Source organism: Littorina saxatilis, linkage group LG14 (assembly GCF_037325665.1).
Source record: "Littorina saxatilis isolate snail1 linkage group LG14, US_GU_Lsax_2.0, whole genome shotgun sequence".
Lineage (NCBI taxonomy): Eukaryota > Metazoa > Mollusca > Gastropoda > Littorinimorpha > Littorinidae > Littorina > Littorina saxatilis.
The window spans coordinates 34,240,369-34,253,175 of NC_090258.1; the positions used below are offsets into that span (position 1 = coordinate 34,240,369).

Genomic DNA, 12,807 nt, shown 5'->3' on the forward strand with positions numbered 1-12,807 from the left:
TGAGAATTAGCTCCTATATAGCTGTGCTTTCTGCACTTTCCGCTCATTATAACGCTTCGACAGTACACACATCGGACTGAATATCTGCATTGCCGATGTGATCGCGTCCCTCAATGCACAGATCGCCGACCACGTGTGGAGACACGCCGCTTGCTAGTGATTGGCCTACAGTGTCACGCGCAGTTTTCCTCATAGTTTCCAAGGAAAGGCAACTCTTCCACAACCCATAACAACCCGACAGAGTTATCTCCAGAATTGGTGTATTGCGATGAGTGTCCCTTTAAGACCAGAGTGAAGCAGGGATGGCCAACAGTCGGTATGAGGAATTACAAATGACTGCACTCCTCAGTGTTCCACTTAGCACACGTTTAATTAGCCGACACGCACGAGTAGCCACCACGTGTCGTACACAGGACAACAATGCAGGCGTCGTCACGGTCAATGGGAGGAGTAGTGTTCACAAGACAGAGTAGGGCAGGAGCTGGTGGCTTGCAGAGCTGGATGTCATCTGGAAAGCTGCGACAAACATTTTGCAGCCGAGTTTGTGTTTGCAATCGTGTGCAAAGTGATAGATGTGTGATCTGTGACACTCTTGTGTAAATTGATAGATTTGTGATCTGTGATAATCTTGTGCAAAGTGATAAATTTGTGAATTCCCTGGCATCTTTGGAATCGTGCGTTATTTGAATATCGGCAGTCACGTTGGATGTCCATTGGTTGGAGAGATTAATGGTTGTGCACGAGACCTGCTGACAATTCTGTTCAACTCTCCAGGGAACAGCCCTTTAAATTTAGACAAGGAAGCGCGTGTGAAACGTCATACGTTTTCTTGATCACGGATCTATATAAGCAAAACTAAGCATTGTATATTTCTTTGGATGTGCATGCTGGGTGTAGCGAGTCCAGTGCAGTTGATGGAAACTCAATTCAAAATACACCAGCATAAGATTTGATCAACCGTTCGACTGAAACACAAGAAACAAGGGTCACAGAAACAGCTGAAAAATCTTGCAAACTTCGTCTCACAAGTACAACAGCGACAACAACACCAACAACAACAACAACAACAACAACAACAACGACGACGACGACGGCAACAACAACTTCAAGCTTGAAAAGCTCTGTTGCTTCTACAAGTGCAACATTTCTGTTGAGTAGCAAAGCTATTCCTGCAAATTCACTCTGGAACTAAGGCCTGCGCCCGCAAACAAAAACTGCCATCCAAGGCCAGTTTTTGCTGTTGGTAAAATCCTCAAAGTGACAAAAGAAAATACCGCTTTTCGCTTGTTTTACGTGCACTGTGAGTACACAGTGGTCAAAGCAGGGTAAACTTATCAGGCATTAGACAAGCAGTGGTCACTGCAGGCAGCATGAGACGGCTAACCATCGTCATTATTCTCACAGTCTATGTAACTGCGGGTGAGTACTCTTTCGTCTTCTTTTTTGCACTTCTTTGTTTTCTGTTTTCTAATGAATGTGCCTTGCCATTTCTTCTTTCGTTCATTTTCTTTATTACAATCCGTTACTCTTGTCCTCTGTTGCAGATGTTTGATTCCTTTCTTATTTTGTGCAGTCCCTTTATTTTATTTGTTTGCTTTTGTCTTCAATGGTAGATGTGTGATTTCTTGCTACTCGCCCTTCTTTTTAGCAGGTCTTTGTCGCTGTCTTCAATGGTAGATGTGTGATTTCTTGCTACTCGCCCTTCTTTAATAGCAGGTCTTTGTCGCTGTCTTCAATGGTAGATGTGTGATTTCTTGCTACTCGCCCTTCTTTTTAGCAGGTCTTTGTCGCTGTCTTCAATCGCAAGTGTTGTTTCGTTCAGCCTCTTTATCGTAAGCTTTTTTTGAATCGTTTGTCTTCAATTGCAATTCCGTTCTTCTTTCGTTTAAGCTACTCTTACACTGTGCCGAATTGCCCTTGCGAATAGCATTTTCCAATAATTCACAATGATCGGGACATGGTCGCAAGACATTCGTAAATGTTCTTAACCATTCGCCACCATTCGTCTCTTGTTTTGAACATAGCAACATGTTCCTAATATTCGCAAAGAAGTCATATTCTTAACTTTTTTGCAACGTACTTGTAAGATTTCGCAAGACATTCGTAATCATCGCAATGTATTCGTAACGCTCGCAAGGCATTCGCAACCATTCGTTATGCCTGTCTCACACTGTGCCGAATATCCTTGCGAACATTCGTAATCATCGCAATGTATTCGTCAGGCTCGCAAGGCATTCGCAAACATTCGTTATGCCTGTCTTACACTGTGCCGAATATCCTTGCGAATATAGATTCGTATGCATTCGCAATGATCAGTAGACATTCGCAAGCACTCGCAACCATTCGTAAGACATTCGCAAGGATTTGTAAGGCTTCGAATGGTCAATAGTGTTCCTGTCCATTAGTCTCTTTTTTGTGCCAACTACAACATGTTCATATACACATTTCTTGCGAATGTCTCACGAATAGTTGCGAGAGCTTGCGAATGTGTACCGATCATTGCGAATGCCTTGCGAGCGCTACGAATACCTTTACGATGATTACGAATGGCTTGCGAATATTGAAGAATATGCATTCCTTGCGAATAGTAGGAGCATGTTGCTAATATTCGCAACAAGAGACGAATGGTGGCGAATGGTTAAGAACATTTACGAATGTCTTGCGACCATGTCCCGATCATTACGAATTATTGGTGAATTCTATTCGCAAGGGAAATTCGGCACAGTGTAAGAGCAGTATTACGAACAATGCGAATTGCATAATCGCTTTATTCGTAAAATGTTTGCAAGCACTCGCAACACTCGTAAGGCCACTCGCAACATTCGTAATACATCCGCAAGACATTCGTATATGGATTTGTATGCATTCGCAATGATCGGTAAGGCTTCGAATTTTCAATATTTTTTCCTGTCCATTCGTCTCTTTTTTTGCCGAATACAACATGTTCATATTCGCAAGGATATTCGGCACAGTGTAAGACAGGCATTAGTCTCTGTGTTGTAATTCGTTGATGTTGTCTTCCGTTGCAGATGTTTGATTTATTTCTTATTCTCATCGCTTCTTTTCCTTTCTCTGTTTGTCAACCCCTTGTAAACTTACTGCCAGCAACACATTTCAATGTCTTCTTTGTCCTTCTTTTCATTTTATTTCTTTACTCTCTTTCTTGATTTTTCTGTTTCCGTCTGTGAATCTCTATGTCCCTCCTTATCTCTTTCTTCTCTTTCAAAATGTGATGTCTTTGTTTATAGTTAGTCTTTTTTTCATTCTGTTCCCCTTTCTTTCTCTTCACGTGTATTGAAATGTGTTTGCATATTATCGTCTCCCTCCTTCTCCTTCCTTCCCCTAAGTCCTCCTCCTCCCCTCCTTCTTCATCTCCTCCTCTCCCTCTTTGTTCGCCTTTTTTCTCAGGCAAATTGTTTGTCTTGTGTAGAGAAAAGTAGGACCGTGATGTTGTTCACGTGCCAGCGACCCAGCAGTCCCTGTCTCAACGCCGCCACGTGCAACGACACCACAGGACAGTGCCAGTGTTACCCGGGAACCATCGGGCTACAGTGCCAGGTCCTTGCCTCTGGTGAGTCTCTGTCTTGTCAGTCTGTCTGGTTGGCTGGCTGACTGGCTGGCTGGCTGGCTGGCTGGCAGGCTGGCTGGCTGTTTGTCTGTCTGTCTGTTTGTCTGCCTGCCTGGCTGGCTGGCTGGCAGGCTGGCTGGCTGTTTGTCTGCCTGCCTGCCTGCCTTGCTGGCTGGCTTGCTTGCTGGATGGATGGACGGCTGGCTGGATGGCTGGCTCATGGTCACTACGTGCTTACCCTGGAACCGTGGGACCACAGTGCCAGTTCCTTGCAACAGTAAATCTGTGTATGGGTAGTGTGTGTGTGTGTGTGTGTGTGCCCAGCCAGCAAGACATTAGCGGCCGATAATCGGCCGAACACCCTTCAAAAAGTCGGGCCGGTGACGTCAAAACATACGACGCGGGTGTTGGCCCGACTAACTTTTGCAAAGAGGCAACGATGCGGCCGATAGGCGGCCGAACACCTGCACTATGGCGGCACGCATCCGGTCCGATGTTAATCGGCCCGATGACTTGTTTGACCTGCGGTCCGACACCTTATGCCGACATCGGGAAGATATCGATTTCAGCGGGAAGACATCGGGACGATGTCGGCATAAGGTGTCGGGCCGCAGGTCCAACAAGCCATCGGGCCGATTAACATCGGACCGGATGCGTGCCGCCATAGTACAGGTGTTCGGCCGCCTGTCGGCCGCCTCGTTGCCTCTTTGCAAAAGTTAGTCGGGCCAACACCCGCGTCGTATCTTTTGACGTCACCTGCCCGACTTTTTGAAGGGTGTTCGGCCGACTATCGGCCGCTAATGTCTTGCTGGCTGGGTGCAGCTACAGATACAGCAGTATGTACCACCACCACCCCCCCCCCCCCCCAAGTGTAACAGTGCAAAATTCACTTACAGCTACAGCTACAGCAGTATAACCCCCCCTCCCCCCAGTGTTACAGTTGCAAACAAACCTACAGATACAGCAGTGTGTACAACCCCCCCCCCCCCCAGTGTAACAGTGCAAAACAAATCACCAGCTAGAGATACAGCAGTATGTAGAACCCCCCGCCCCTACCGCGTACCGCCCTCACTGTAACAGTACAAAACACCTACAGCTACAGATACAGCCGTATACACCCCCCCCCCCCCTCAGTATTACAGTATAAAACACACCTACAGCAACAGATTCAGCAGTATATACAACCCCCCAAGTGTAACAGTGCAAAAATTACTTACAGCTACAGCTACAGCAGTATGTACACCTCCCCTCCCCCTTAGTAACAGTGCAAAACACACCTACAGCTACAGCAGTATGTACAACCCCCAACCCCCCCCCCCCCCCACCACTGTAACAGTACAAAACTCATTTACAGCTACAGATTCAGAATTATGTACATCCCCCTCCCCCCGCTGCCACCACTGTAACAGTACCAAACATACAACACTCCACCCCCTTCCCTCGTGTAGAGCGCAAAACACACCTAGAGCTACAGATACAGCAGTATACAACCCCAATCCCCCCCCCCCCCCCCCCCCCTGTGTGCAAAACACACCAACAGCTACAAAAACAGCAGTATGTTCACCCCCCCCCCCCTCCCCCTACTGTAACAGTACATAACACACCTACAGCTTCAGCTAGTTACATCTATGCTTGGCGCTGGTGGACAATATTCACTTTTTTTGGCAAAAACCGCCAGTTTTGGCCAAAAAAGACAAAGATTTGGCCAAAACAACCCACACATTTGACCAAATAAAATAGATTTGGCTATAACTTTTTTTGGGCCAAAACTTTCTATGTAAAAGTTTTGGCCAAAACTGTTTATGTTAGCTAAAACGGGAGATTTGGCCAAACTTCTGCCACAAAAAGATTTTGCCAAAAAAAGATTTGGCCAAACAAAAAAGATTTGGCCAAATCTTCACTTTTTGGCCAAATCTTTTTTGTTTGGCCAAATCTTTTTTTGGCAAAATCTTTTGTATTTGCTGGCGCTGGTGGACAATATTCACTTTTTTGGCCAAATCTCTTTTTGGCCAAAACTTTGCTTTTTTGGCCAAAACTTTGCTTTTTTGGCCAATACCGCCAGTTTTGGCCAAAAAAGTGTGTTTTTGGCAAAATAAGTGAATATTGTCCACCAGCGCCAAGCAGCTTGGCGCTGGTGAACAATATTCACTTTTTTGGCCAAAAACGCACTTTTTTGGCCAAAACTGGCGGTTTTGGCCAAAACTGGCGGTTTGGCCAAAACTGGCGTTTTTGGCCGAAACTATACTTTTTTGGCCAAAACTTTGCTTTTTTGGCCAATACCGCCAGTTTTGGCCAAAAAAGTGTGTTTTTGGCAAAATAAGTGAATATTGTCCACCAGCGCCAAGCAGCTTGGCGCTGGTGAACAATATTCACTTTTTTGGCCAAAAACGCACTTTTTTGGCCAAAACTGGCGGTTTTGGCCAAAACTGGCGGTTTTGGCCAAAACTGGCGTTTTTGGCCGAAACTATACTTTTTTGGCCAAAACTTTGCTTTTTTGGCCAAAAATGTACGTTTTTGGCCAAAAAAGTGTGTTTTTGGCAAAAAAAGTGAATATTGTCCACCAGCGCCAAGCAGCTTGGCGCTGGTGGACAATATTCACTATTTTGGCCAAAAACACACTTTTTTGGCCAAAACTGGTGGTTTTGGCCAAAACTGGCGTTTTTGGCCAAAACTGGCGTTTTTGGCCAAAACTATACTTTTTTGGCCAAAACTTTGCTTTTTTGGCCAAAACCGCCAGTTTTGGCCAAAAAAGTGTGTTTTGGCCAAAAAAAGTGAATATTGTCCACCAGCGCCAAGCTGCTTGGCGCTGGTGAACAATATTCACTTTTTTGGCCAAAAACGCACTTTTTTGGCCAAAACTGGCGTTTTTGGCCAAAACTATACTTTTTTGGCCAAAACTTTGCTTTTTTGGCCAAAACTGGTGGTTTTGGCCAAAACTGGTGGTTTTGGCCAAAACTGGCGGTTTTGGCCAAAACTGGCGTTTTTGGCCAAAACTATACTTTTTTGGCCAAAACTTTGCTTTTTTGGCCAAAACTATACTTTTTTGGCCAAAACTTTGCTTTTTTGGCCAAAACTGGCGTTTTTGGCCAAAAAAATGAATATTGTCTATCAGCGCCAAGGGGTACTCAAAGATTTGGCCAAAAAATGAAGTTTTGGCCAAAACTATTTTTTGGCCAAAACTTTCAATGCAAAAGTTTTGGCCAAAAAAAGATTTGGCCAAATCTAAAACATTTGGCCAAATCTAAAACATTTGGCCAAAAAAGTGAAGATTTGGCCAAATGTTTTAGATTTGGCCAAATATTTTTTTGGCCAAAACTTTGCACTTAAAAGTTTTGGCCAAAACATGTTTTTGGCCAAAAACACACTTTTTGGCCAATAATGTACGTTTTTGGCCAAAAAAGTGTGTTTTTGGCCAAAAAAGTGAATATTGTCCACCAGCGCCAAGCATATACATCAGTATGCACACCCCCCCCCCCCCCCCCAAGTGTAACAGTACAAAACACACCTACAGCTACAGATTCAGCAGTATGTACAACCCCCTCCCCCCCCCCCCCCCCCCCCAGTGTCACTGTGCAGAACACACATACAGCTACAGATTCAGCAGTTAGTATGTACACCCCCCCCCCCCCCAAGTGTGTAACAGTGCAAAACACACCACCAGCTACAGCTAGATCAGTATGTACACCCCCCCCCCCCACCCCAAGTGTTACAATGCAATACACGTCACACCTACAGCTACAGATACATCAGTATGTACACACCCCCCCCCCCCCAAGTGTAACAGTGCAAACCACACTTACAGCTACAGATTCAGCAGTATGTACTCCACCCCCCCCCCCCCCCCCCCCAGTGTAACAGTGCAAAAATCACCAACAACTACTGCAGTATGTACCCCCCCTCCCCCTACAGCTACAGAAGTATGTTACCCCCCCCCCCCTGTAACAGGACAATACACACCTACATCTACAGCAGTATGTACACACACCCCCCCCCCCCCCCCCCACTGTAACAAGACAAAACACACCTACATCTATATTTACAGCAGTGTGTACAACACCCCCCTCCCCCACTGTAACAGGACAAAACACACCTACATCTACATATACAGAATAAGATACAGCAGTATGTACTCCCCCCCCCCCCCTCACTGTAACAGCAAAACTAACATTGAGAGCCAAAAAAAACCGAAATCACTTACTCGCTCCATCCGTCGGTTGTCCTCGAGTTGACGTCTGAATCTGATTGTCATTGCCAAGAGCCTGACTCACTGGCTACACAACTATTCTCACCGCCACCACGTGGCACTGGGACCAGCACTCAGATTGAGATCCCGAGGCGACATTCGTCTCGGATAACATATCATCAATGTGCTGTCCAACATTCCCAAAAATGTCTCTTCTTTCGATATTAACTTGAACTAAGAAAACAAATAAAATTCGCTCACGCGGGAAAGCAGCAGCCATTTGCACACTCAATCTTGTTTACCGTAAGGAAAGCTATTTGAATATTTCAAGTAAATGATGGCGTATTTTTAAAATGTAAAACTCATGATTTGAGCTCATGCTGTATTTGATTGCAAATATGCAAATAAAACTTACAATTAATTATCCTACTCCTATGTGAAAAAGTCAACAAATATGAATAATTTAGTTTCGCATTTGCATGGTCAGTCTCATAATGTCACGCCGTTGCTGGACCGACGCTTGAACAGGGGACGTAACAAATGTTAAAATAATGATCATCAATTTGTTATCTCCCGTAACTCTGCATAATTTTATCGACAGCAACATTGCGTCGGGCCGATGTCGGGGTTTATTACGTACATTTATACACAGTCAAACGGTATCGGCGCGACAACGGATGACGACACACGACATATGACGACGTCACCCGACTGAAATCGTCAGTCGGCCGACGAAAGCTTGCTAGCTGGGTGTGTGTGTGCATGTGCGTGCGTGCGTGTGTGTGTGTGTGTGTGTGTCTGTGTGTGTGTGTGTGTGTGTGTGTGTGTGTGTGTGTGTGTGTGTGGCTGTGTGTGTGGCTCCGGGCTGTCTGTCTGTCTGTCTGTCTTTCTGTCTGACTATCTTTCTGTCTGCCTGCCTGTCTGTCTGTCCATGTGTCTGACAGACAGACAGGCAGACAGACAGGCAGACAAGCAGAATTACAGGACAAAAAGACGAAGAGGCAGACAGGCGCCGCGAAGAAAGGAATAAAAATGTACACGAGTAGAGAAGACTTGGCATCAAACACGCAGTTAGAATAAAATCATAATTATCTAATGTAGTAATGGTGTTTGTAGGTGCCTAATTACATCGACCTTATTCGTGTATATAATCAGGCCAGAGGTTTGTGTTTACAAGACAGGTGTTTATTATTTATCGACATTGTATAACTGACGCCCCTGGCCCTTATTATGCAAAGGGGTTTAATGTTAGCAGTAAATAACGAAATGATTACGCTCACAATAGGAAACGAGCACGTGAAATTGTGCATGGCATTTTGTTCATATAAAGCTATACATATTATGTTTTACCCAAGCAAATAATATTGTGCGGACATAAGTATGTATACTTTGTTTGAATTATGCCTTTTTTCCCCTGTTTACCATCTTGCAAATCACCCAGGGCTTTTACAATAAGTTTTGTTCCACTTGGACACATACCAAAATCTACAGAGTGGTAGTTTTCTGTGCAGAGTTGGTACAACTGTGGACACATACATGTTGTAAGTTTGTTTGTTTGTTCATGGGCTGAAACTCCCACGGCTTTTACGTGTATGACCGTTTTTACCCCGCCATTTAGGCAGCCATACGCCGCTTTCGGAGGAAGCATGCTGGGTATTTTCGTGTTTCTATAACCCACCGAACTCTGACATGGATTACAGGATCTATTTCGTGCGCACTTGGTCTTGTGCTTGCGTGTACACACGGCGGGGTGTTCGGACACCGAGGAGAGTCTGCACACAAAGTTGACTCTGAGAAATAAATCTCTCGCCGAACGTGGGGACGAAGTCACGCTGACAGCGGCCAACTGGATACAAATCCCGCGCGCTACCGACTGAGCTACATCCCCGCCCACATGTTGTAAGTGAAACCGATGTCAAAGTGTGCAATTAATTCAGACACAAATCCCACTCAGCACAGAAAGCAGCCAGGCTGTTGGTTTTCGGTATGTGTTCCAGTGGAAGGATGCTCGCCTTTTGTGCATGTCAAAGTCCAGACGGATCTGTGATGATGTACGAGATGGTTTGCAAGGGTAACACTGTGCCTTTAAATTGTAAAGGTATCTTCCTTTGGGAACAAATCTTCAATTAAATAGCACAGATCCATCCCGGGTATTTCACATGGGATAAGAACATCAATCCACCATGACACAAAAGAAAAGTACACACAGTATACACCCTGGCCACTTTCTGTACAAAGTGGGATATAATGGATTTTTTTTTTTTTTTGGTGGGGGGGGGGGGGGGGGCAACTTTGCGCTGGTTTGAGTTAAGACATTATTTCATAGCACTCGAAAAATCCCACTCTGCACAAAAAACAATCTAGGATCTTGAAAAGTTTATATTTGTCCAAGAGAAAGCAATGATGCTCTGCTTTAAGTATCGTTAAAGACACACTTCTCCTGTAAGTAGGTCTCGAATAGCAGCTAGCATCTGCTGAAGGGACATTAAAACCCAAAAACCAAACCAAACCAATCCTGTAAACAGTTAGGCTAATCGTCTCAGATCTTGCAAGGCTTTTACATAGGATGAGACCATTCCTCACTTGGTGACATACCGACATTTATTTTGCTTGGCTGAGTGCTTTATGTCCACAGTGGGAATTTTGTTAAATGAATTAATTTCGTGAAACCCATGTGGCTTTTTAAGAAATGACTTCAGCAAACACGTTCAATTCACCGCAGCAAGCTGTCACGTGTAGACAAGGGAAGGAATGTCCTCATCATTAGATAATGACCTCATCATTAGATGATAACCTGAGAAGGATGATGTGTTATCCCGTGTAAAAGCATGGACACATCTTTGGTGGTACGCCAAAAGGCAGTTTGGTTAAGGTTCAAAATACTAGGTAACACCAGAAAGACTTGTAATGTATGAGGTTTAATGCCCTCACAAATTGCTTTTATGGGCATGTAAACCTCAACGAGGTGTGAGTTGTTAGGTCGTATATGACGTTGCTGTGCAGATAAATCTTGATGGTTTCCAAGCACTCAGAAATAGGAGGAACATAACAGCTACCACAGTTTAATTAAAGAGCAAGATGACTCAGAAAGTTATATTAAACTTAAGAAATTGTGCGTGTGTGTGTGTGTGTGTGTGTGTGTGTGTGTGTGTGTGTGTGTGTGTGTGTGTGTGTTTGTGTGTGTGTCTGTGTGTGTGTGCGTACGTGCGTGCGTGCGTACATGCGTGCGTGCCTGCGTGCGTCCGTGTGTGTGTGTGTGTGTGTGTGTGTGTGTGTGTGTGTGTGTGTGTGTGTGTGTGTGTGAACGTGCATGTGTGCGTCTGTCTCTGTCTGTGTGAGTATTTGTGTCTGTGTGTCTGTCTGTGCGTGTGAGCTGCGATTAATTCACATTCAGCGGCCGACAACGGGTCTTAACCTCCCTCAATAAATCATTTCAGCATGCCTTTACGTGTCAACAAAAAAAAGACTGCAAAGAAAGTGGTAAAAGTAATGTGTGTGATGGTGACGATGTAGGTATTTTCTTTATTCTACCACATTGTCCCGTATACAAGGACGTTAACAATGTTCTCTGTGCTCACTTTTTAAAAGAATGTCATGCACTTGTCAATGATCGGGCACGTATTTCAATGTCAAAACAATGAATCAAAGATATTTAGGAGCCGCATACATCAATGCGACATGTGTTTCGAGTTTGCATCTTATCGTTCTTGACTTGTATGTTGTGCATCTAGTTCATTTTTTTTTAAGATCCATCGGTCGAGTGGCGTACATTGTTTTGTATCGTACTTTATTAACACCCCGTTTACACAGCTCTGCGACCTTATACCCCAGTCACATAGCGCTACGTCCTTACCACGACCACGCCGATCTGAAAAGTTATCAAATCGGTACATATCGCCGTCAAAATCCAGTACATGGCACATTTAAAAAAAAACCTACATCACGACTGTACTGCGCCACGACCCGGCTACGCTTGTTTTGTGCAGTTCAAAATAAGCGTAGAGCGGGTTGCTTCCCGACCTAGCAGATCCCACCCCGACCAAACCACGCTCATGGAGATCCTCCTACGTTTTGCCCACGATTGGCCACGCTCTGGGACACTTTTCCAGCGTAGTAGAAGCGGCGTCTATGTGTGACTGGGGTATTACCAAGACCATGCTGTTAAATCGGGACATTTGGCTACGCTTATTTATGGGGGGAGCGAGCAGCTTCCCGACCTAGGAGATCCAATCCCGACCAAACCACGCTCTGGAGATCCTCCCACGTTTGGCCCACGATTGGCCACGATCTCGACCACTTTTCCATCATAGTATACTAGAAAAGAAGCGGCGTCTGTGTGTGAACGGGAGTAGTATAGAGAGGAGGATCTCATGCCTGTTTGAGGACGCCATCTTGAGGACACCATCTTGAGGACGCCATCTTGAGGACGCCTCTTGAGGACGACATCTTGAGGACGCTTCTTGGGGACGCCATCTTGAAACGTCATGACGAAGATGTGACCGAAGATGGTGACATAAGACGTTTCAAGACGTTCCAAGACGTGTCCTCAAGACATTGTTAAGACATTTCAAGACGTTTCAAGATGGCGTCCTCAAGATGGCGTCCTCAAACAGGCATGAGATCCTCCTCTCTGTACAGGCTTCATCTAGACATTTCTAATAATTTAGCGTTCACAATATTGTGGTGTTTGTGTTGCAGACCAGGACGTGAACACAGCCTCGTGTCTCAACAACGGACCTTGTGTCAACGGGCAGTGCTACGACAGGGGCCCGGCTGGTGCCGCCTGTATATGTTCCTCGGGTTACTATGGCGACCGGTGTCACCTTGACATGTGTGAGTTGTACTCTCTTAGGTTTAAACTTCTTCTGCGTTCCCGTTGCCATTCTAGACTGTCAAGGTTGTTGATGAGATGAAGTCTGCAGTTCGCCGCAGGGACTCCGCTGGGCCCCACGGTTTCTCCTTCAGGTCCACATTTGGTTTGAACAAAACTTGATTCAAATTTGATACGGTTACATGCTTAGTTACAATACTTTTTATTTCAGGATCTGTACTCCAG

General features: G+C 45.1%; 1 protein-coding gene across 1 annotated transcript in view; it reads left to right on the forward strand.

Moving 5' to 3' along the window:
• The first annotated feature begins 465 nt into the window (after positions 1 to 465).
• The window catches only part of LOC138947625 (uncharacterized), a 35,426-nt gene continuing 23,084 nt past the window's right edge, over positions 466 to 12,807 (forward strand). The window contains exons 1-3 of the mRNA XM_070319134.1: positions 466 to 1,419; positions 3,431 to 3,571; positions 12,450 to 12,584. Of these exons, the coding sequence (XP_070175235.1) occupies positions 1,371 to 1,419; positions 3,431 to 3,571; positions 12,450 to 12,584 (325 nt within the window). The 5' untranslated portion in view covers positions 466 to 1,370. The remainder of the gene's footprint in view (positions 1,420 to 3,430; positions 3,572 to 12,449; positions 12,585 to 12,807) is intronic.